Source organism: Balaenoptera musculus, chromosome 1, assembly GCF_009873245.2.
Source record: "Balaenoptera musculus isolate JJ_BM4_2016_0621 chromosome 1, mBalMus1.pri.v3, whole genome shotgun sequence".
NCBI lineage: Eukaryota > Metazoa > Chordata > Mammalia > Artiodactyla > Balaenopteridae > Balaenoptera > Balaenoptera musculus.
In genome coordinates, this window is record NC_045785.1 from 125840966 (window position 1) to 125866715 (window position 25750).

A 25750-nucleotide genomic window follows, 5' to 3' on the forward strand; every position below is an offset into this window, starting at 1 on the left:
GGACACAGAAAGGGGGTTTATTGTGCTCATTTTAACAAGTAATCTACCTCAGGCAGAGTACAAGCCTTAATGAGTACTGTACAAATTCATTTTGATTCTTCCTTGTTAGGTTTTCTTTCCTTAGCAGTATATTTTGTCATCTTTGATTCGAATATCTGTAGAATATTTCAGTTATAATAGGGCATAATTTTTAGTCCACTGAACATTTTTAGTTTTATTTCGGTCATAGAGTAGGTGTAAACATCAAACTTAATTTTCTGTAATTTATAAAAACCCTAAATCAAAAGCCTGACACTTACTTTCACTAATTATTTTGAGATAATTTTTTTCAAACTGTATTGCCTGTTTTAGCAAATGTCAAAATTGTTCAGTAGATATTTTTAAATATAGAAGAAACTCACCCCATATGACATTTGAATGTCCTAAGAGTTCTGTTATCTTTCTTTGTAGTTATTCATTCATTGTTGGATATCTGCTCTGTTATTTCCAGTATGGACCATGCATTTCATGCCAATACTTGGAAATTTATAATTAAGTAAGTTTCTGTTTTGTTTTGTTTTTACTTTTTGTAATCTATTTTCCTTATCCAAAGTCTTAATTATTTGTAAGTTTTCTTAGATTGCATTTAAAACATTTTGTATGAGTGTGTACAATATTTACTGACACTGCTGTCTTATAATCCAAATGTTGTACATGTAGCTCCCAAACTAAATCATACTTCTTTATCCTGCTCTCTCTAAAATTAAAAAAAAGTTCTACTCAGTTAGCTAGTACATCTGAAATAATGGGCCATGGGTCTTAACCATTTGCCTACTGCTACTATTGTTTAACTGACTATCAAGTATCCTATTTCCAGGCTTAGATAAATTAATAATTATAATTAGAGCTGAATATAATCCCCTCGTTATATACTTTTGAGTTGTTCAATTTTAATTCCATTTATAATTTTAACTAGAGCATTATGAAGGGTTGCTAGGGAGGGTGTCCATAGCATTCATCAGATTCTTGGGGGTGGGAGGAGATATAGTTGAGATGTAAAAATGGTTAAGAACCTCTACTTTATACATATGCATAAAACATTAAAGGTAGTGTAATACTTTCAGGTCTTAGGTGTTTTTCTTGCACCACCAGGTCATTACGTTGCCAACAAGTAATAGTGCAGTGGTTCAAAGTGTCAACTCAGAGCCATACCGCATATGCTTGAATCCATTCTGAAATCACTTACCCCTCTGGAACTCTTAGGCAATTTGGTTAACTTCTCTGAGTCTTAGTTTGCTCATCTGAAAGTGGGAGTTATAACAATAGCACCTTCTTTGTGGGGTTATAGTGAGAACTGAGTTTATCAGTGTGAAATGCTTGCAACTCTGCAAGTCACATAGTGAGTGCTCAGTGAATTAGCCACACCATCACCATCACCATCACCATCACCATCGCCATCACCATCACCATCGCCATCACCATCATCATCGAATATCTTCCAGTCTTGCCCTGCTCTGATTCATTTTCTATCGAGCATTCAGACTGATCTTCTAAAAATGTAAATCAGATCATGTCACTCTACTGCTTAAAATCCATCCCAGTTTACTAAAAGTAACAACCTAATCCTCTCTGGCTCCCGCCTTCTTCACCAGCCCATCTCCATTGCGCTATCCCTGCTCTCAGCTCCTCAAACATAATACACTCTCCTGTCCCAGAGCCTTTTCACAGCTTTTCCCTCTGCCTGGGATGCTTCTCTCGTGTACTCTACACCTTGCTAATTCCTGCTTATCTTTCAGTTCTCAGTTTAAGTGTTAGGTCTTCATGGTAGCATTCTTGTCATCCTCACCCTGAGAATCAGTTAGATTAGATCTCTCTATTGTAGCACCCTGGACTTTTCTATCTTGGCATTCATCACAGCTGTAATCAATTAACTATTCTTACATTATTTAATGTTCTCTTTTGTGCTAGACCAGAAATTCCATGCAGGCAGGGCAGAGATTGTGTCTTTTCATTCACCCCTCTATCTCCAGGGCTTCACAGAGTGCCTGGCATATAGTAAGAGTTCAATTAATATTTTATAAGGAGAAAAAAAAAATTATCAACTTACTCAAACTAACATGACAGCTTCAGAGGTAACGTCAACACATCTTAATTATGCCGTGTCTAATATATATGATGCATTTTGATTTTTTACATGTTCTTTCAAGTCATATTTTTATGGTCCTAAGTTACTTGATGTGTTACTTGTGGTGATTATATTCTTTTCTATTTATTCATTTAGGCAGAGCCTTAAGCACCAGTCGGTTATAAAGAGTCAGCTGAAACACAAAGATATAATTACTAGCTTGTGCGAAGACATTCTTTTCTCCTTCCATTCTTGTTTGCAGTTAGCTGAGCAGATGACACAATCAGATGCGCAGGTAAAAATATGGTCTAACAACACTGTGAACTGTAGCTCTTTTTCTTTTGGCAGTTACTAAATCTCATTTAGATCTACGGATCAGTTTACCTAAAAGGGTTTTAATTTGTTTTGTTTTTGTTTTTAATCTGTGGGATTATTTACAGCCCATAATTACTTTTCACTCAGAGCATTGCATTAGACCCCTATCTGCTTTTGTTCCATCTATAGTCTATTTGTCCCTGCCTTTTTATATACTCACTGGTTGGTCAAGGCATTCTCCTCAGAATCTTTTCTACCCTTGGACAAAAATCTAATTCCTTAGTCCTGTATTTATTTAAGGTCGTCTTGATGATATAGCCACAGTCAACCTTTTCTTCACCAATCCATTACAACCTGTAGAGATGCAGTATACAGCTGTGTGTATACTTGGTGTATACTTACATTTATATTGATTTCAAAAAGTTATAGTGTTGAATTGGCATCCCTTTTATAAAACAGATTGTATTCTAAAAATCTGTAATATGCTTATTGGGAATTACAGTATATTTTCCTGTAACAGTGTTTATACATAGTGCCTTCTGTTCTCAGACTAGCTCTTTAAAGTTTGTTTAACTCGTAATAGTCCTAAATTATAGGATTAATAGTACTCAGGACCTAACAGTTATAAGCAATAATTTCAGTGGGAAAATGAGTTAAATATTTCTCCGTAGAATAACAGTAACATCCCTTCCTGTTGTGGACCTGCAAACTGATACAGGGTATTCCTTTGTACCTGTGCTCTTCCCTGCCCAGCAGCTATGCAGGTGGACATGTAAGGATTCATCCAGTTCCTAAACACTGGTCACAACTCATGGGGCAGGGCTGATCTGGAAAGACAAACCTGAGAGGAGGGTGGAAGTTTGAAAAGGGGTCCTGAAGTTGGTAAGAGGGAGTGAGGAGTAACTTTAGGAAGGGGCAAACCCTTTCCTTCTTGCTTCTCTTCTGTTTCTCTTTATCTAGCCTTCCCTTACATTCTTTCGTTCTTTTTTCCTTTTCTTTTGTGTCCTCACTTCCTTCCTATACCCTTTCTGATTCCCCTCACCTTCCCGAAAGGAGAAGGCATTTTGCTGGGTATCCTGTGTCAGTGGCAGGAAGGACGTTCCCGTATCCACCTTTATCCTATACATCTGTATCCTCAACCTCCACCTCCTCTTTTTCCAATTTCCATCTTGCTTATCTTGACACCACAGATCCCCCAGCTAGAGTTACTTGGAGAGTAAGATTAGACAGAGATTCCTGGACAGGAGTAAGTTGGGGAAAGCCCAAGCCACAGTATAGTCTATAATGGAAGAAGAAAGAGAAGTCCCGAGGGTACCTGACCAGGATGGCTATTTGTACATGAAGTATTGAATACATAAGTTCAGTGTATATAAACTGCGTGTATATGAAAATCAGAGAATTTAAATCGTAAACTTTCCTAACTGTCCAAGCAAATTTTCATGTTTTGCCTTACTTGTTTTTCTTTACTTACTTGGTACTGATAAACGAAAGTAGCACTACTTACTGTCCATTGCCTGAAATGGAGCTTTGAGAGGGTCTGTGTAGTTTCTCCATTCTTAACTCTAAATTTTGATTAGCACCGCCCTCTGCTGTTCACTATTGATATTTATTGAAGAATCAAACTATTTCATTAAACTCTTCCAAGCAGTTTTTTCACCTTGTTTTTAAAAACATCAGAATAAAACCTCTAGATTTCATAGGTAATATGCTATTTATGGAAGCATGTAGATGTATCAGTCCCTAAATTAGGTTCCTGAGGCTGCTATAACAAATTACCACAAATCAGGTGGCAAATTTGTTCGCTTGCACTTCTAGAGGATAGAAGTCTAAAATGTGTCAGCAGGGCCCTGTTCTCTTGAAGGCTCTAGGGGAGAGTCTGCTCCATGCCTTTCTTAGTTTCTGCTATCACTGGCATTCCTTGGCTTGCAGCTGTATAACTTCAGTCTCTGCCTCCATCATCACGTGGTGTCCTCTCCCTGTCTCTTCTTATCATCTTCATAATAGGGACACCAGTCATGTTAGATTAAGGGCACATCCTCCTCCAGTATGACCTCATCTGAACTAATTGCATCTACAGTGTAAAGGTACTGGGGGTTAGGACTTCACCCTGTCTTTTTAGGGGACACAGTTCAACCTGTGACAGCCCCTAAAATAGATATTTATTCTCTCTTAAGTCTTGAACATGGTTTCAAAATGAGACTGTTGTATTAGACTTTGTAACAAGCTTTTTAGCCACAAATAATATAGTTTTTCTATAAAGATAGGGAAATTTATTTGTAACGCTCTTAGATATAAATTTAATTTGCACTGAATTCCTACTTTTTTTCATATAATGCTTACTGAAAGTTATATTCAGAAAATAAACTCATATTTTTATATCTGTTGCCTACACTTAGATTCATTGCTCACTACATTCAGATTTTATCGGTATTTTTCTTGTTTTATTTAAAGAAAGGAAGACTGGATACTCAATATTTTGAAACATTAAAAATGGTTTTCCTTGTTTATATCCCCACCCCTTTTTTATTGGCATTGAGAGGCAAACTTTCTGACTTAAACAGTTGAGTAAATAAAGGTGGGATAGTATTTGTGTTGTACACTTGCTTTTTGAAAATGTGAAAATCAGTTCTGGATTTAATTGGTATGCTATTTAGTAATGAAGTAAAACCAGAGTCTTCAACCAAATCTTATACAATTTCCTCTTGAATGAGAAAGAAAAATTTTAAGTAGGCAAACATGATAAGTTGTGTGTCAACATTTATTCATTTAATTCATTTACCAGCTATCTCCAGAGTCCTTACTGTGTGCCAGGAAATGTGCTGGGTACTACGCCAGCCACATCTTTCTGCCTCCAATAACTTATAGTCTAGGTTGGGAGATAGTATAAGCAGGTAATTATAGACTAGTGTGATCTTCGGAGAATTGCGGGTTGGCCTATGTGAGTAAAGGTAGGAACCCAATCATGAAGTCAAGAACAGTTTCTTGTGATATGACATCTAAGCCAAATAAAATTTCTTATTGAGTATCTTATAAGTATCTTAGATTCATTTTTAATCTCTGTCCTTTTAAACTTCCATAGCAGTGTATGAGAGAGTTCATATTCATAATTATCAAAGAGGTGAATTTTCATCTAACTTAACTCTTGCTGAGGAAAATTGACTATTTCCAAATATTTTTATAAAAGGTAAAAATGAAGGGTCATACTCAATTAGTGGATCATTCAATTCCATTTTGATTGGTTTAATTAAGGTTTTGATATATTTTTGGAAAGAGATTGAACATACACAGTTAATAAAGTTATTTCATTTGAAATTATTCTCCAAATTAAAGATAATAATAATAATAAAAAAATAATAATGTATCTGTTTGACTTAATTTTAAGGTACTAATTTAAAGCTCTTTGGATTATAGTGTGTATTACACATTTGGATGACATAACAACCAATATTTATTAAGCTAAGTTGCCTAAGTGTCAGACACTATTTAAACCTCACAGTAACCTTAGTGTAAGCCACATTGCACCCTCATAGAGAGGCTTGGTAACTTTCCCACGATCATGCAGAGGTAGTGGTAAGGCCAGGATTTCAATCCAGGTAGGGTGACTCCACTGTCCTCTACATCCCCTGTATACACATAGATATCTTGGCATTACCCAAGGTTTTATCAACTTACAAATGCTCAGAAAACCCTCACACATTACACAAATAACTAACAGGAACAGTGAAATCCTACTTTCATCTGCTACAGAGAACCACAGGTAAGATTTCGATTTATTTTGGGAGGGTTAGGGAGGAAATATTAACACATAACACACATTTAAAAATAATAATAGGATGATATTATACATATTGTTTTGCAGCATGATTTTTTTACTTAATCTGTCTTAGGGCTTTCTATATTCGTGAAGGTATATCTACCCAATTCCTTTTAATAGCTCTATGCTACTACATTTTATGAATATACCTTGAATTTTTTTTTTTTTAAATAATGAATCTATGTATTCATCATCCAATTTTATACCTTGAATTTATTTAACCATTCTCCAGTTGATGGATACTGGATTTATTTCCATTTTCATTATATAAGAAAGATTGCATTGCATACCTGTGCTGGTATTTCTATAGGATATATTTCCAAAAGTGGGATTGCTACTGGGTCAAGGAATTTATAACACTCTAGCTTTTAATAGTAATGCAAAGAGTGTATTATTTTATGCTCCCATGAATGTTAAAATTAAGTGCTTACTACTCCACTTCCTCAACTTTGGGATATTATCAGTCTTAGATCTTTGCTAATCAAATAATCCTCTCCACTCCCCCTTCAAAAGATATGTAATTAGGTTGTAATTTAGAGTTTTTCAATTTTAGTTTATTGGAAATTTGTATTTTCTGTGAACTGCCTTCTCATGTCTTACCTGTTTTCTTTTATATCTCATTCTTTTATTTGTTTGTAAGACCTTTTTCTTTTGACCATCTACTGATTCCCATATAGCAAAAAACAATAAGGTATTAAAGTTTCTTTCACTTTCAGATCAATCAAAAATGATCACCTCTTTTGCTGTTATAGATTAAGATTTCTTTTCAGTGATGTAGAGTTTAATTTTTTGACATATGTTTATCATCATTTGTTGTGTGTTCGTATTGCTTCTAACAACTCAGAGAAGAATTACTTTTTTATGGAAAATGTTTACACTCTGTTTATTAAGAGATCTTTTTAGAAAATATTGTCTCATTTACAAGTTTAGCTAATTTCATGTTCTTTTCCTATTTATTGTGCTTTCTTATTTCCTTTTTTTGGAACAGGATAATACTGACTGCAGATTATTTCAGAAAACACTCAAATTGTGTCGTTTCTTTGCCAACTCCCTTTTGCACTATACTAAGGTAAGGCTTATTTTTTTTAATAATGCGTGAATGTGAAATCAACAATACATTGTAAGTTATCCTGTTTTTATTATTCCTGCCAAAAACAATCTTTTGAAGTTATTTAGTCAAGAGTATATTTTGTAGGGTTTTTGGTTTGATATTGTTAATTGTTAAACATTGAGCATCTGTTATATCATTTAAGTTGCTACCATCATATTGTTACTAGATTTGTTTTTTTTTTAATTTTTTTTGAAGATTTATTTATTTATTATTTTTGGCTGCATTGGGTCTCCGTTGCTGCGTGTGGGCTTTCTCTAGTTGCGGTGAGCAGGGGCTACTCTTTGTTGCAGTGCGTGGGCTTCTCATTGCGGTGGCTTCTCTTGTTGCAGAGCACGGGCTCTAGGCACGTCGGCTTCAGCAGTTGCAGCACGCGGGCTCAGTAGTTACATCACACAGGCCCTAGAGCGTGCGGGCTTCAGTTGTTGCGGCACATGGGCTCAGTAGTTGTGACACGTGGGCTCTAGGGTGCACAGTCTTCAGTAGTTGTGGCACGTGGGCTCAGTAGTTGTAGCTCATGGGCTCAGTAGTTGTGGCTTTTGGGCTGTAGAGCACAGGCTCAGTAGTTGTGGCACACGGGCTTAGTTGCTCTGCAGCATGTGGGATCTTTCTGGACCAGAGCTTGAACCTGTGCCCCCTGCATTGGCAGGCAGATTCTTAACCACTGCGCCACCAGGAAAGTCCATATTGTTACTAGTTTTATTCAGTTTTCTGAAAAACTTATTTCTGTAAGCATAAACAAAATTATTTCTATAAGCACAGATCAGTTTTCGGAAGGTAATTCAATTTGCCTTTAAATACTGTTTATAAATTATTTCTACCGTATTTCTAAATTAGGTTGTTAAAGTTTAAATGTTCAAACTGTGTGATAATTTTAAGAAGACCTGTCTATTTGGGAGTCATCAGGATAGCATAGTGATTGTTGAAGATATATGAATAGAATAGATAAGCTGTCTAGGCAGATTATTTGGAAAAAAGAGGAGAGAATACTTATAGCAGCCAGTGAAAGAAATACCAATAGTAATAAATATTTGTAACTAAAAGAAAAAAACAAAACTATTGTCCATGTTGAATTTGTTTTTGACCTTGTCTTCCTCCTTTCTGAGGAAAAGATAAGGATCTCTGATGACTGTTTATTAGTCAGAACGCCATGGCAGGCTCACTGACTACTGGCACATTGCCGTCCTTATCGGTGTGCTGTCCGAGTTCATCCTTCGGGGCCACTACCACTTACCGTAGTTGGCTGCTCTAACACCGGGCTCCCTACAGCTCTCAGGGTGTGTATTTCAGTGGCAGAGGTACAGGGTGGGAGGGTCCTGGCGCCAGTGGCACTTGTTGAGCAGTTACCCATCTGATATTTGCCAGAGTTGTTAGGAGGCAAAATTGTGCCTAATTATACCATTTTTAAACCAATTCTTTTCTTTCAGGGGAATTTAAATTTTTTAAATAATTAACTATCAGCTTGTTTTCTATATCATATAATACAGTTAAAACTATTTCTTTGACATTCTAAGAGATAGCATAACCATAATGGATAGAGCAGTCACAACTGTACTTGAATCCCAGCCCTACTGGTTTTTAGTTATGTGGCTCAGGTTGCTTGATACCTTAGCTTCAGCTTTCTAGTCTATAAAATGGGGACAGTAATATGTCATAATATTTTTGAGAGGACTAAAATAATGTACGTAAAGTCACTACATGTCTACTGAGCACTTGGAGATATTCAGTAAATGATAGCTCCTAATTGTGGTTGTGTTGATAGTTTTAACAGTAAAGAATTTGAGGTGCTTTTAGCCTCATCCCTTTTTTCTTCTCATGCAAGAAAATTTTTTCCCTATGTAGCACATCTGGGATTTTATTTTATTTTGCATGCCTTTGATGAGACGATCTATTTTAACAAAGCACATTGTGTATAAAGAGTGAATAGAGTTGCTTTATTTTTAGGAATTTCTTCCTTTCCTGTCTGATTCTTGCTGTACATTGCACCAGCTTTATCTTCAGGTACACAGGTAAGAAGACTGCTATATGACCATTAAAATGTAATAGAGCCATTTGAGCCATGCAAACATTAATGTATATCATTTAAAAATAAAATATCACAGTAATTTTTTCTTAATGTTTTAGTGAATTTTTATCTGCTTGCTTAAAATTAATGGAGACGGAAGCTTTTAAGGAATAGGTTCTGTATGAGTTTTACTTACCTTTATATTCTTAACTAGTACTTTATACCCAAGTGATGAATATTGGTATGATGATAAATACCGAAGGAAAAAAAATGGAGGTTATATATACGTGCATACATTTTGTATCAGCATACCGTTTTTTATCTTTCTTAATTTTTATTTTACTTCTGTGAGATTTAATTCAAGTAGTAGTTGACTCCATCTCAGAAAAAAAGTGAGTTACAGAAAGGGTGTCATAATTTAGATGAGGGCTAAATGACATCTAAAATTGATAGTAACCTCAGAAGAGCCCTTGATTTGACACTGAAAGACTCTGTCAGCTCATTCATCAGCAACCCTCTTATACTTCCTTAATCCATTTAGTCTCCCAGACAGCTTTTCATACCTCTCCCTCTTCAAACATACTAAATCTCCAGCACCACCTCCCCATTTCTCATTGTCAATTAATGTCCTCACTGTGTGTGTCACTGAGAAAAGTGGAAGCAATTGAAAGAGAGCTTCCATATTCTCCTTCTGACACATCAACTATTCTATCTGTATCTAGGCCCATATATTTCCTTGTCCCATGAGTGAGCTGTCTGTGTGCCTATCTAAGGCCAGCGTCTATTTATTCATTGGATTTCACCCTGTCTCACATGCTCAGAGACCTTGCTTTAGCAGGTGTTCCTTTTCCCTCTTGCATCATCAATCTTCCCTGCTTTCTCGGTCATTCTCATGAGTATACCAACATGCTGTTATTTTTCCCATCTTAAGAACAATATAAAACAAAATCTCTCGACTCTACGTCCTCCTCCAAATAAACACCTTCCCATTTTTCTGTATGTGTTTAGAAAGAGTTGTCTTTACCACTGTCTCTACTTTCTTTTTTGAAGCTACTCCTGTCAAGCTTTCTATTCCACTATTTCACCAAAACAGCTCTTGTCAAGGTCATCAGTGACTCCATGTTGCTACATCTAGTGGGCAGTTTTAGGCTTCATCTTATGTAACCTGTCAGCAGCACTTAACCCTTTCATTTGGACTCTTTCTTCTGTTGGCTTCCAAGACACCTCTCCCTCCTCAGCAGGTTCCTCCTCATCTCTCCAGCTACTTTAAGTTGGGTGTGCCCCAGCACTCCGTCTTCAGGCCTCTCCTCTCCTCTATGGTCATTTAGTCTCAAGACTTTAAATTTATGTCTCTCCCCTTTAATGTCTAACTGCCAATCAGGACATCTGTACTTAAACTGACGCAAACCAAACTCCTGATTCCAGCCCATTTCATCTATCCCCCACTCCCCAACCCCCCAGAATCTGCTCCTCTTGTAGCGTCCTCATTTCAGTTTAAGTGGTAATTTGGTTCTTCAAATTGATCAGGCCAGAAACCTTCCTGTCATCTTTGATGTTTGTCTTGCTCTCATACCCCTCATCTAGTGCATTAGCAAATTCTGTCAGTATCACCTTCAGTATAAGTATGTATATGCAGTGTATATAAACAGAATCCAGCCACTTCTCACCACCTAAACGGCTACCATTCAATCGCATCCACTATTATTTTCTTGCCTGCATTTTTGCAAAAGAACATCTTATCTGCTGTCTCTGTTTCCACCCTTGCCTTGCTCTGGTCTTTTCTCCATACAGTAGCCGAAGTGAGTGATAAAACATAAATTAGATCATGTGACTTCTCTGCACAAACTCTCAAATGACCCATATTCAAACAGAATTCAATAGAATTTCAAATAGAAATTCAATGGAATTTCCTGTCCACCTTAGCAATTATTAACATCTACTGTATTGTGTATTTACTTACTCACTTACTTGTTAACTTCTTCCCTTCATTAGAGTATACACTCGGTAAAGGCAGTAACTTTGTATATTCTGTTTACTACTGTATCACACTCCTAGAAAGGTACATGGCATATACATAGGCACTTTATAAACATTTGTCAAATAAATTAATTTAAAAATGTATCATTTGATTGAAAAACACATACTTGCTTTGATGTTAAGTAGCTGTAGTTCAAATCTATGGAGTTTCCTTACTTTTGTTGTATTTTATATGTCTTTCACCTTATAATTTCACTTATAATTTAGTCCTCACAACTCTGAATCAGTGTTACAAGTGAAGAAAGTGAGGCTCAGGGAGGTCGAATCAATGAACCAAAGTCACATAACTAGTAATTGACAGACTGGTGCTTCTTCCATCACACTACAAAGGCCTCAAGTGTTAAGTGCTTCCTTTTAAATGCTGTCATCCCCTGCTAGACAGGGTTTTCTCATGTACTATCAAATTTGCCACAGTTAAAATAACATGGCAAAAAATACTGAATACATATCTTATTTCACATAGGTTTTGATCGAAGTTTAGTTTAAACCTCAGTTACTGAGACATTTTCCATGAAATTCTTTGCATCTCCCTTCAGTGTTAGTATAGTTTGTTCTTATAAAGCTCTTGCTTCTGAGAAACTGAGCATTAAATTCATAGTAAATTCAGCATTTTACCTATTTTAAAATAACTTTCAATGGAAGTAATTACCGCAGAATTTATCAGAAATATCTTTTTTACATATGTTTTTACTAGTTATTTGATTCATATTTTTACAATATTTTTTAAGACTATCATTGTCAACAATGTATTAAAATGCATCAAAACCATACCAGCATTTTCTTTAAGATTATACACTTTTAATTTTATAGAATTATAGCCATGTTATTTAGTTCAGAGGTTCTTCATAGAATTATGGTATCAGTTCAGTACTTTGAATTTTGTTTTATAAAACACATGCTACTTAATTTTTAAATATATTTTCACTGCTGGAAGAACATCAGTACTTACCTCTACCTAAAATTCGAAGATAGTTATTAATGAATGAGTTTTTTCCCTCCCTTCCCAGTAAGTTTCCTCCAAGCCTGTATGCTGCTGGGATTTCTAAAGCACAACAGGAGGAAATAGCAGGTGCTTTCCTGGTCACACTGGATCCACTTGTCACTCAGCTTCTCAAATTCCAACCTTTTGTGGAAGTGGTTTTGGACAGTAAATTAGGTAAATTTCAAAACAGATTTAGTGTTGAATCATCTCTTATTAATTATTACATGTTAGAGACAGGGTAATTTTCTCTTATACAGTTATCCTGTTTCTTTCTTTCTTTCTTTCTTTAATTTTTGGCTGCGTTGGGTCTTCATTGCTGTGCACAGGCTTTCTCTAGTTGCGTTGAGTGGGGTCTGCTCTTCATTGCGGTGCGCGGGTTTCTCACGGGCTCTAGGATGCACGGGCTTCAGTAGTTGGGGCACACGGGCTCAGTAGTTGTGGCTTGTGAGCTCTAGAGCACAGGCTCAGTAGTTGCAGCGCACGGGCTTAGTTGCTCCACGGCATGTGGGATCTTCCCAGACCAGGGCTCGAACCCGTGTCCCCTGCATTGGCAGGAGGATTCTTAACCACTGCACCACCAGGGAAGTCCCAGTCATCCTTTTTTTAAGTTTTAAAAATTTTATTTAAAATTTCTTCCACTTTCTTTTCTTGGAACATATTTCTGCTTTTTAAAAATTATGCCTCTAATTTTTTTATGTATTACAATCAGATTTCTGCTGAAAGTATGTAGAGTATGTGTTTACCAATTTGTTGTAACTTAATTTTACCACCTTAAGAGCTGCCGTGTGAACTACAGTTTCCACAGTGTCTGCTGCTGGTTGTCATCATGGATGAGTTGCCCTCTCAGCCTGAGGACGTGCAGACCCTGTGGTGCACAGAGAGCCAGGTCTCAGAAGCTACAACCAGGTAGTAAACGTGTTGTTGATATCCAATCACATTACCATGGTTTAGAATGCCCTATTTGTTTGCAATGACCTTGAAATTAAGTTCTTTGTTATGTCACATATTCTAATTAGTAGTTACTGTGTAGACCTCATGCATATTGCTACTTAATAAAAATATAAAATACATAAATCTGCGATAGGCGCTGAAAATAATTTAATTTTGTCCACTCTTTTAGAAGGTATTGCCTAATAGTGTTATAAACATTGAGTGTAGCAGACTAGATGTAGTTAGTAACATTTAAAAATGAGCTCTGTTAAATAGAGTGCTTAGACACTATAAGTTATTTCCTGGGAAATTTCACTTGTATTCCTCTTCCTTGCCAACACCAGGCTCTAGTTTCTTACCTCCTGGGTTATTGCTGTGCCCTAGTTTTTTATCCTATCCTTTAGTGGCATCCTGTGTACCACTGCAAGTTAGTCTCCTTACACCCCATCTCTGAGCTTCCTGTTCTCCTGCTCAGTAACTAAAGCGTAATATCTCAGCTCCCCAGCTTTGCATTTAAAACCCACCCATTCTGTTGTCATCATCTACTTTTGCTCCTTATCGTTTCACTCATTTTCTACACATATACCTTGCTTCTGTCAGACTGGTGATTCCTGTCTACCTTATACTCAGGCTTTGTCTTCTTTACCTGTTATAGTTTGCCTATTTTTAATTTGTTATTTAAATCCTCTATGAAGAATTCTTAAATCATTTAAATCTTAAAATAACCCCTCCCTATCTGAATGATAATACCTAGTTTCTATTTTATATATGCTACCTAGCTTAGCTATTTAAGTTCCTTGATGAATTTTGTCTTAGACTTTGTATAGTTCTGTATTATGATAAACACTTGGTAAATGATAAAAGATATATATGAAAATTCTTCTCCTTTAAGGGATTTCTCTATATTTTATTTTTACGGATACATATTCACACATATTGGAAACTGTTGTTGATATATATATCTTGAAACATTTGGCTTTGCTAAGATAAACCTCCATATGTCATATTAATACACCTGCTAATTGTTAAATGTTAATAATCTTGGGTTCAATGTTCTCAATTTCCCTGCAGGGTGTCTCTACTCAAAGCCATTTTCTCCAGTTTTGAGCAGTGTTCTGGTGAACTGTCTCTACCTGTTCATTTACAGGAAGTAAAGAGTAAAGGGCAAACTGAGGTTGCTGTCACCTTATATCAGCACGTTTGTGTTCATCTGTGTACATTTATTGCTTCCCTTCATCCCTCACTGTTCCCTGAACTGGTAAGTTTGTTACTTGCTGGGCTAAGCTGAGATTACACTTTTGCTTTCTTTTCATTGAAATTGTGATTCAGATATAGAAGAAAGTGTGGGGTAGTAAATGTGTATTTATTTTTGAATGTCATTCCCTCAGCTTGCACATTTTACCCTTTAATTCAGTTGACTCCTAGGAAATGGTAATCCTAGGGTCCTATAGTATTCAGATGTAATATTTAGCTAAAATATTTGAGGAAACATTTTGGGTGGGAAGGTACGGAAAGACAGTGTGAGAAGAGGAAAAATGGGTAGGATTTCACCTAATTCAGTTTCATAAAAAGAAAAGGAGAAGTAAATAGTATGTAGTACCAAGTCTCCTATAGATAGATCCTAGGCTTAATGTGGATTTTTTTTTTAGTGTAATTGGATTAGAAAAGATGTTGATAAAATTTTAGGGAAAACATTCTTAGAATTTACTTAAGGATCAGTAGCATTTAAGATATTATGCAATGGATAATATTCAGCACATATTAAATATCGTATTTGAATGGTTTATGGCAGAAACAAAAGTATAGGCGTGTGTATTGTATATATTGTTTTAAAAATTTCAGCCTACATAGAGAATTTCTCTGGAGTCTTGTGATTGAGTTACCACATTGAAAACCACTTTTGAATCTCTGTAGCCCAGCACAATGCTTAACATTGTAGTAGGTGCTCAATAAATGTTGAGGGAATGGCAACATAGGTTCTTTCAGATACTAGAAAGTAGAGCTTTCCTACTGAGGATCTGTTGTTTTTTGGATTGTGATAGTATTTTGTTGTTTTATTTTGAGAAATGTAATATTAATGATAATTTATCATAGCTTTTTGTTTTTCATTAGGACACTGCTCTGTTGAATGCTGTGCTTAGTGCTAATATGATCACCTCTTTGCTAGCTATGGACGCATGGTGCTTCCTTGCTCGGTACAACATACTTACTTTTTTTGGGGTTTGGATTGATTTATAGTAGTGATTGACAGTAAATGACTTTATACTTGTAAGTTTATAGAAAAATTCTGTCTTGATAATCCTTTAACAGCCCCCCAAAATGGTTTGATTTCATATCATAGCACTAAATTAGAGACTGAATTCCCTCTTTCCTTTCTTTGGTTCAAGTCAATAGAACCTATTGCTTAGGTAGTTTTGTATATTATGATATTCCTTGGCCATGGAATAACTGCAGTTTAGAATATTTAGTGCTTTATGGAAGTCATCTCCTTGCTTTTCTGAATAATTGTATAAATAATTGTATGAAGATTGCTTTCTCTTTAAATCACAGATATGGGACTGCTGAACTCTGTGCCCACCATGTCACCATAGTGGCTCATCTGGTGAGTAGAATTATAAGGCCTAAAACACCCACTTTCCTTGCACTTCCTTTGGGGATATGATATCTTAAAGTGAATATCAAAAGGAGAAATAGCATGGTAGCTAAATTGTTTTGACAGTTTCTTTGCTCTTCATTAATGCTGATGCTTTGAGAAAGATATACTAGAAAGAGTGTAACACTGGGGAAATTGTCTCATATTTTCAAAATTTTATGGAGTTTCATTGATTGTTCTGGGAAAGAAAGACTAGGTTGATTGAGGATAAATTTAAAATTGAATGTAAAGTAGAAAATAGGAGTTAGCTTTAATGTTGATGACCAAGAGTTCTTCTTACTGTCTCCTCCCCCCTTTCTCTCTCTCTCTCTCTCTCTCCCCACCCCGCAACCCCCCTCTCTGAAATGACTTAGACAATCTGACTCTTGATTTTGTTGTATCTCTTTCTGAGAGGGACTAAATGTGATAGTGATCTATGCCTTTTGGGAAAAGAAGTAATGCTTTATGCAGAAGTAAAAACACAGACGTAGAGAACAAACGTATGGATACCAAGGGGGCGGGTAGGTGGGGTGGTGGGATGAATTGGGAGATGGGGATTGACATATATACACTTGATACTATGTTTAAAATAGATAACTAATGAGAACCTACTGTATAGCACAGGGAACCCTACTCAGTGCTTTGCGGTGACCTAAATGGGAAGGAAATCCAAAAAAGACAGGATATACGTATACGTATAGCTGAGTCACTTTGCTGTACAGTAGAAACTAACCCAACAATGTAAAGCAACTATACTCCAATAAAAATTTTTTAAAAAAAAGAAGTAATGCTTTGTGAATGGATACAAAGAGAAAATTATTTAATGACAACTTATGTTAATCTTTTCAATGTTGGTCTTTTTTTGCTTTTAAATTCCAAGATGTTTATGTTCCGTATAAGATGGTCATGACCTGATCTTATGTGGGTCCATATGTTTTTCGTCTTTTAGTAGAGTCATTGTGTCATATATTTCTTGGTTTACCTTATAAGGATATTGTAGACTAAATCCAGTGAGGTGTATGATAACCAGACAGCCTGACATCTATATCTCCTGGCTAATGGTCTGGAGCGCTTACCTACTTTACTAAATCCTCAACACGTCTTGCACAAAACAAAGAGTGATTTTTATGTTATGTGTATTATATCTACTTTAAATAAAAGCTCTCCTAGTACATTATGATAGGAATTTATAAAATCTTTTAATGAAGCTTCCATCTTATAGAGATTTACCTCTGCACTTTTGTGCTTAGATCTAAAAAAATTCCATGAATTATCTTTGAGCAGGGGAATTAACATACCAAGTTATAATCAAAATGGTAATTAGAAATAGAAATTCCAAAGTACCGTTCTTAAGTAATATCAAAATTGTTTTCTCATTATAAAAGTAATCTAGGTTCATGGAAGAGAAAAAATTAAATAAAGAAAAGCTCCAAATTAAAAATTAAAATTACCCAGGTTATTTCCCAGAAAGAGCTGCTGTTAATATTTTGGCATATAAAAGCTTGTAAAAGCTATTTTACAAGCTTATATGATTTTAAGTCAGTCAATCTCTCCTCTCTTTCCTGCCTTTCCCAGATAAAATCTTGCCCCGGAGAATGCCATCAGCTCACCAGCCTATCAGTACTATTGCGGCGCCTCTTCTTCTTCATGACCCCACCCCAGCAGGCAAGGATACCATCTGCGTCACTGTCTTTGAGCACCTGAGGAGAATTGGATCCAGATACTTTGGAAGGCTTTTTGACCCCCATTTGTTCTACATTTAAATGCTGACATGATCTGAACATAAATTTTTAATGTCTTCATTGCTTTGGTTATTGCTTTTAGGTGTGTTTAGATTTTGATGTTAAAGAAAAGCCAGAGCTATACAGTAGTTAAAGTGACAAAAACAGATTTTATTCGGAGCTGTTGCAATAGGAGCAAAGAGACTTCAGTGTAGAACTGGGCTCATTTCTGAATACAGCATAAACTAGTGCGGTTCTGTGATCAAGGAGCAGGGTGGGGGTCAGTGGATAAAAATTACTAAGAAGAAGCATCAGGAGTCAGGGGGTGATTCTGGCTTGACAAGATTCTTGCTGAACACAGACCAGGGTGATCAGATACCAAGGGTGAGGGATTTTTTCTAAATTGACTTAGCAGGATTCTTGCCAAAACTGGATGATGCAGGCCCAAAAAAGATGGACACAAGCCGGAGGTCAAAGGCTACTTGAGAGGAGGGCTAAGAAAAGCCTGACGTAAGTTTGGTCAAGGAGAGAGTCCTTATTAATGTCTTTGCTGCAAGTTACAGATAATCATTCTATTGATAATTCTGTCTTCTTTCTCCTTGTTTCTCATAAATTTAAGATGCTTGAAATGAAGTGGTTCTATATCCTCTGCCCCTTTTAACTTATTTTGAAGAACTAGAATATTAATTATGCTCTTAATGATAATGATACCTTTTTTTTTTTAAGTAAATAAGTTGAACTTTTTGGGGAAAACTGAAAGTATGAGCCTTAGTTGTTTGCTACTGTGAGGAAAACAAACTCTGCTGTGACAGAGGAGATTCTACAGTTACGGGAACCTGTGTAGCCTTGCATAGTCCCTTGGACTAGTCAGTTTGGAGCTCCTATGGGAGCTTTTTAAAAAATACAGGTTCCGGGACCTAAACCTGTGAATGGAGTGGGTATAGAGTGGTGGCTCTGAGGTGAGGCTCATTAACTTGTTGTTGTTATTGTTATTATTAAATTCCTACATGATTCTGACATGGATACAAGCTGGGGAAACACTGGGTTAGTGAAGGGGGTTACAGGCCTTGGTGCCTTGGCAAGTCATCCTATCTGAAACTATTTCCCTGTCTACAAAGTGACAGATATGTGTAACCATTTTGAAAAATTTTGTAAGGACTTAGAGATAATATATACAAAACACTTAGCATAGTACCAGGCTCAGAGGATGCTCAATAAATGCTGGGAGTTATTTCTGACTAGAGTGTTTACCCCAAGCCCATGCCTGCCTTCCTGCCGGAGAGAGGTTGGCCAGGCACCAGAGGAACCACACTGACCTCCTAGCCCTCTTCCTTACCGGTGTCTCCAAGGCAAAAGGCATACCAGGCCCACCTCACAGCCCTCTAGAAAACATGCTAGGGTTGCTGTTCTTTCCTCCAAAACTCCTCAAGAGTTGTCTGCTCCAGATCTCTTAGAATTTTAATACCTTTCTCTCCTCTATCAAATGTCTTACTCCTGGTTGCCAGTACACTGTTCTTCCTAGAAGCCCTGTTAACTGGGAGGCCCTTCCTGAAGAAGTGGGGTCTGGAAGAGATCCTCAGTTTTCTCACTTACAAAATGGGAATAAGATCCTTTTCCCAGGGTTGTGAAATTTTAATTTTTAGGATAATACAACTCAGAATGAATTAGCCCTGAGTTCTAGAAGCTTTGTTATAGATAAACTCTGTTTAGAGATCTCTTACATACCTCTCAGTTTTCTAAATTTTTCCAAATAATTGCAGCTATCAGATATGTAAGTTATAGATAAATGAGGGGTTACTATTAATTTTTTCCTTCAGTTATCAAATACTGATTCTTCCTGCTGTGGTCAAGTTACTGTACTAAAAATTAAGGGACAAACCTGAATTTGAATCCCTGTTCTGAGAGTCCTTGGGAGAGTTAGTTAATCCTAAAATTGAAATACTATTACTCAGATGGCAGTTGTGAGACTGGAGGAGATAGAGAATGTATATATATTATACATCAAGTGAGCATTTAACAAGGGTTAGTTCTTCTGTCATGCTCAGCTCTTTTTCCGTTTCTCTTAAGACTTGATCCCTCTTCTTAAAGTAGGCAGGGAGGAAACCTGTATTTTTTGAGACTGAAATATGGACCAGGCTTTGTGCTAGGCACTTCAATTATTTTAGTCCTTACATCAGCCTTGTGGGATAGATGATGATATTATGTCCACTTTACAGATGAAGAAACAATAACTCAGGGAAATTAAAGAACTACCCCAAACTCAAACATAATAAATGACTGAGCTGGGGTTCAGATCAGATCTGTCGTGCTCGCAAATCTGTGCTCTTTCCACAGCTCCGGTATTCTTTTCAGTCTTCATGCAGCTACTTCAGGGGCCTCCTCTGTCTGTGGGCTGTTGACTCTGCCTCCTTACTCCTTTTTACCCTAGGAAATCTGCTTTTATTTAGACATACAAAGCTTGCTCACAAATTTTTAATAGTGTTTTGTTGCTTAAAATAAAAAACTTGGACTCCACTGCACTATATCATGACGTCTCAACATATAACCTAGTAGAAATTATAAATTTATAAAAACACTCATAATAGAAGGTAGTATGTGATGAGTGTCAAGACTGAGGTGCAAATCAGGTTTTGTTGGGTGTTTATTGGGGACGTGTGGTGTGGGAACAGGTAGGAATAGCGAAGCTGTTGGAGATGGTGGCATTTGAGAGTCATGCTAAAGGAAGGGTGAACTGGGAGGGAGTCGGCAGGAATAGAGAGCAAAGGTGAGAGAGCACATCTAGGGGAAAAGGAGAGGCAGGCAGTGAAGCTGGAAATAATTATTCAATTCTTTTGCATACAAGATGGTGTCTTTTTAGATAGTGAAATAAAAACCCAGATTTTGGATCTATGATGCAGCATTAACATAAATGAAAATAGTTAATCTCAGTATAGTGGTGGTTTACTTTAAAAAGTATGGTGTCTGTGATAATAATTTTGGGGGGGGGGGAATGCAAGTATATAATGTGATTAAGATGTATCCACTGTTTCAATATGGGGAGTAATTATTGCATATCCTATTGTTTCTTTTAGTGTGTAAAATTAACAATATTCCTGTTTTAGAGAAACAAGGAAAAGTACCAGGAGGTTACCTGAGGGGAAAGGATATAATATGCCGGATTTAAGCACACTGTAGTTGTTCTACCATATTTATGTAAAGGAAAGATTACTTTATATATTTGCATTTTAAGCCCACTGGTGTATTTTTCCTCTTAGTGTTAAGGAGGTAAGTCATAATGCTCTGCGCGTCATCCCCTTATGCTTCACTCCTTGTAAACTGTCAGCACTCGCAGTTTTAAATCTTGGAAATGGTGTGAGGCCAAGGTTTTCAAACTCAGAATAGTAAATCAGTCAATCAGTCTTTGTATGTAACAAATCTTGGCAACACCTACCCTTTAATGTTGCCGAGGATGTTATTACTTATAGTTCTATTTTGGGAAGGGAACTCAGTCACTCACTGGACTTCATTATTATAAAGAAAGGTCTTGTTTGAACAGATGTTTATTAGTTGGCACAATTCTCTTGGCTTTCCTGGTGCAGTTTGGTTTCATGAATAAAGCTGCTTATTATAATAGACATAGCTCATGAAGGGATCCATTTTTCCAGCTTTATCAACTATCCCAAAAGATAGCCACATGATTTTTCCCTTGTTTTGACAGCTAAATATTTTCTCTAAACAAAATAAAATTCAAATATAAATTTAATATATAACGTAGAAGAGTTTCTCGGTCAAATTTAATATAGTGGGGTTTTTTTTCATTTTTGATGTAGGAAAAATTTCATTCAGTGAGTAGATTTTGGATTGTAAATTGAATTATTCTTCTAAAAAAATTACATTAATATTCCTAGTTAGAGTATACCTAAATTAGTAAGTGCACCAGTTTTTGCTGTTTTTCCACAAGAAACTATTTAATATTTTAACTTTTTTTTTTTAGAACTTTTGTTTTCCATTTTTATCTAGTCTGTTGACAAAACGTTTTAAAACAGTACTGTTTTCCTATTAACCTGGCAAGCACTTTGAATTATTTCAGTGGTAGAATGGATTTGCCAACCATACTATCCTAAACACTTGTGAATGAGTTTCCTATGTTGTCTGAAGTAGAACCGAGCTGGCGGCTAGTCCATTGGAAAACTGAACCTATGACCTTTGCTTCTTTAAGTTCTCTATGATAATCAGCTGAGTAGTAAGCCACAAAAGTTGGCTAAATCAATCTCATTGGCATATTTTGGAATATTACTTTTGACTGAGCTGTGCAAGGTGATGAGTACACAAACTCTTAGGAAAAAATAGAATTATTGGGTAGGAGCATGTAAAATAGCTGATGTGACTAATAATGAAATACATTATTTAACATTTCTTAATGCATTTATATCGTGCTCCACTTAACCTGTGTTTTTCATTTTGGAAACAAATGCAGCAACAACAAGAATAACGGCTAAAATGTGTGTTCATTTAAGCTACCTTGGTCTGGTACCTTGTGATACTGCTATTCAGTTAAGAACTTTTAAAAAATATTAAATATGGAAGCTAATACTTAGCTTTGGTGTATCCCTTCACTAGACTGTTTTATGTTACTTTTGTTTCTTTAACAATTTGTTTCAGGTGGAGTTTATCCAGAAATTTTCCCCAAAAGAAGCAGAAAATCTGCTTCTGTGGCAGTATATTTCCTTTCAGGCATTACCTGCTGAGCTTAGGAAACAAACTGCACTTGAGGTCAGCAGATCAGGCACCGCAGAGTGCAGGAAGTGGCTAAGCAGCAGTCGCTCGTTGGGAGAACTTGAGTCTCTGGTAAGATAATTTTGATGGCCTTGGTTCATTCAGTAGCTGTTTATTAAGCTCAGTTACTGGGGATGTATTGTTGAAAAGACAGGTTGTGCCCTCAGGTTAGAATCTAGCAAGAGGTTCAGATTTCTACACTGTAAAAGTCTTTGAGAAACTACTATTATCTTGATTGATGTAAATGTTAGGGGGGGAGAGTGTCTGTAGCTCAAGACACATTGGAACAACATGAAACACATTATGAAATACTTTACTTGTAGTATTTTTGCTGACATATCTCTGGATTAGGCAGACATGATTCTTCTGTTTGATGTACAACCCTCATTTTATGCAAACCTCTTCAGAGCTTTTATGTACCTTTCTATTTAGAATGCTCCCTCTTAAAATAATGGAATAAAAAAGAAATTCATCTGTAAGTAAAGAAAAATACAATTTAAAAAACTGAATATAGTACATGTAGTTGCGTTTATTTGCTCATTCTTTGATTCATTCATTCATATTTTGAGTGCTCATATGTGCCAAGCTCTGTTTTAGGCATTGGAGATATAAATATATCAGGGAACAAAACAAACAAACAGAACAAACAAAAATTCCTGCTCTCATGGACTTACATTCTAGCTTAGCTGTGGACAGAGAAGTAATAAATATATATATTAATAATATATATATTATATATCAGTTTGTGATAAGTAGAGAAGAATCAAGCAAGGATGAAGACAGGGCATTCAAGGGGATGAGGACCTATTTGCAGTTTTAAATTATGAGTTCAGGGTTTTCTCAGGACTTATATTTCTATACTGAGTGTAAATGTTCTGATAGTCTGTTACATAATGGCACTTGACCATAATCATCAAGATAATTTAAAACATTTACATACATTGAAAGGAAATATAAATTTTTATGTGCCTTTATTTTCGGAAAACTATTAAATACCTAGTTAGGAGTAGGTGAACTTGTTCAGGTTTTGCAGTTTTTGTGCACAGATTTCTATAGTAAAGACAAAAAGTCTTTTGTATTAGATAAAATAAAAGCATCTATTTTCTAAAATTCAGCAGATCTTTGCTCTGTGACCAAAACTTTAGTTCAGCAGGTCATTTAACATGCTTATTTGTAAAAGGAAATAAGTAAATCATAAATTAAAAGCTGTATGGTAATTACATAAAATTAAGTGTGGTTGTTGACGTGTAATGGATGAAAGGCAAGGTTACTGATTGTTACCACGACCAGACCAACCCCATTCCCGGCCAGTCGGAGAGAGATGTGATGTATAGATAAGAGCGAATCCAGGGAAAATTGTCTTTAGTTTCAAATTCTAGATAGTGCACTTAAGTACTATATTTGTTTATTGAATGCAGTGTTGCTGAAAAATTTTGAAGGTTATAAAAACAGCAGCAACAATAATCTGGTAACTTTAAAAGACTGCTAAGTACATAATGTAAAAAACTAAAATTTTTAGTTGATGAAGATTATAAATTAGCTTGACCATACTGGGCATTTGTATCAAACCTATTTATTAAAATATGATGCTGTTTCCATTTTGTTAAATTTTCAACCTAAAAGGAAAAAAAGTTTCTTTATTTAGAAAAATGAAGCACATGTTTCTGTGTATAAGGAAAATTAGTTTTAGCAAAATATACATGTATTAAAGAAATCGCGAAGAGATGGTTTTGGGTCTTAGAAATATAATTCTACGTGGGTTTTTATGAAGAGTGGTAAGTAACTCAGAACCTCCAGGTAACTGGGTTCCAGCTCCTTTAGACTGGTATCTAAACTCAGGTCCTTTCCCTGCCTCTCCCCTCTAGAACCCAGTGCTCTCTGCTTTGCTTGCCGTGTGTAATTCTGCTAGCGAAGCTCTGGATATGGGACAGCAAACTGCAGTTAAGGAAGTTGGGAGTCAGCTTTGGGCTCTTTTAAACATTAAACTGGTAAGGAAAGCAACTAATCATTTCCCTGAAGAACAAATAAAATATTGAAAAAAGAATAATACTGAAATTTCCCTGTAGAGTAAAATGTATGTAATTTCTTTAGGTTCTTGGTAGAACTTCCAGTTAGAACTTAAAATACCTACTTGTACTCTTTCAGCCAGTTCTATTTAAGAGTGTGATAGAATTATATCAGTAAAACTAGAACCTACAGAAGTGACAGTGATCTTTTAGCTAACTAGTTTCAAGACCAGTTGGATCCTGTTTTTTTTAAAAATCTCTTCTATTGTTTTCTCCTCTCTTTGGTTGGTATAGCTTGTTTGTTATTCTAGGGTCTTTTATAAAAATCTTTTGGGCAATGGAGAGTGATGTGGCTTAAAGGTGGAAGGGGCAAGTAAATGGCTGTGGCTAATTTGTATTACTCTTCTCCAGAAAAGCCGGAAAGCCAGGTGATGATCAGGCTAGAATTAGAATGATGTATGTTCCACAGATCATTGTGATTTAGAAATCATATTTAGTTAAATATCTAAATATGACATTTAAGTTGAAATAAATGTGTGACCTCTGGTTGTCCCGGTCAGTGGAAGCTGAAGGCAACATTCACACTTGGGAAATAATAGAAATGGTTTTGCAGATGATGTTTTATCATTAAAGTTTATGTATAAGGTCAGATTTCACTACTGCAGCATTTTGACTTCACTGAGTACTTTCCTCTGATCCTTACAAATCATTCAATAAATATTCACTGAGGACCTCTCCTGGTGATATAGCTTGCAATATCATGATAGAAACAACAATTATGGAGAGGAGAAATGGAATTTTAAGAAGACTAAGGAATAAACAAGCTTTTTCAGTGACTTTCAGATAAAAGTAATTAGATCCCCATCTGAGTTAAATCTTGGTTTGAAACATGGCTCTTTTTCCTAGCTCTGTGATCTAGAGCAAATTATTTAACCTTTCTGCCCCTTTTTCTTATTAAAGTGAGGGTAATAATACCTATCTCACAGTTATAAGGAGTAAGTGAGGTAATAAAGTGCTTAGCATATCGCCTGGTATATAATAAATGCAAAGGTTGCTATTCTCATGTAATTGAAAATTTTCACCAAAATTATTTTGTGCTTCTTGTTTAAGGTAACAGGTCAACCTTATGTTCAACAGACACTCAGCCTTTTACTTCCACTGCTGGGATTTTTCATTCAAACTCTAGATCCTCAGCTGATAAGTCAGGTAAGAATAGTGAGCAAGTTATGTGTTCTTCTCTATCTCCTTGATGCTGAGTACTCAGACCTTTTTTATTGTTGCTGTTAACTGCTCGGGAAAAATCCCTGAGGTTAGGAGTCATAGTTTACGTGTGAACCCTGC

At 36.0% G+C, this 25750-nt stretch overlaps 1 protein-coding gene across 2 annotated transcripts in view; it reads left to right on the forward strand.

Moving 5' to 3' along the window:
* The window catches only part of C1H1orf112 (chromosome 1 C1orf112 homolog), a 46259-nt gene that overhangs the window by 14078 nt on the left and 6431 nt on the right, over positions 1-25750 (forward strand). For both annotated transcript variants that reach the window (XM_036848644.1, XM_036848636.1), the window contains 13 exons: positions 451-535; positions 2261-2399; positions 7222-7302; positions 9286-9350; positions 12391-12539; positions 13142-13271; positions 14367-14553; positions 15408-15490; positions 15846-15897; positions 17503-17592; positions 22290-22475; positions 24269-24391; positions 25520-25615. In XM_036848644.1, coding sequence (XP_036704539.1) covers positions 451-535; positions 2261-2399; positions 7222-7302; positions 9286-9350; positions 12391-12539; positions 13142-13271; positions 14367-14553; positions 15408-15490; positions 15846-15897; positions 17503-17592; positions 22290-22475; positions 24269-24391; positions 25520-25615 — 1466 coding nt within the window. The remainder of the gene's footprint in view (positions 1-450; positions 536-2260; positions 2400-7221; positions 7303-9285; positions 9351-12390; positions 12540-13141; positions 13272-14366; positions 14554-15407; positions 15491-15845; positions 15898-17502; positions 17593-22289; positions 22476-24268; positions 24392-25519; positions 25616-25750) is intronic.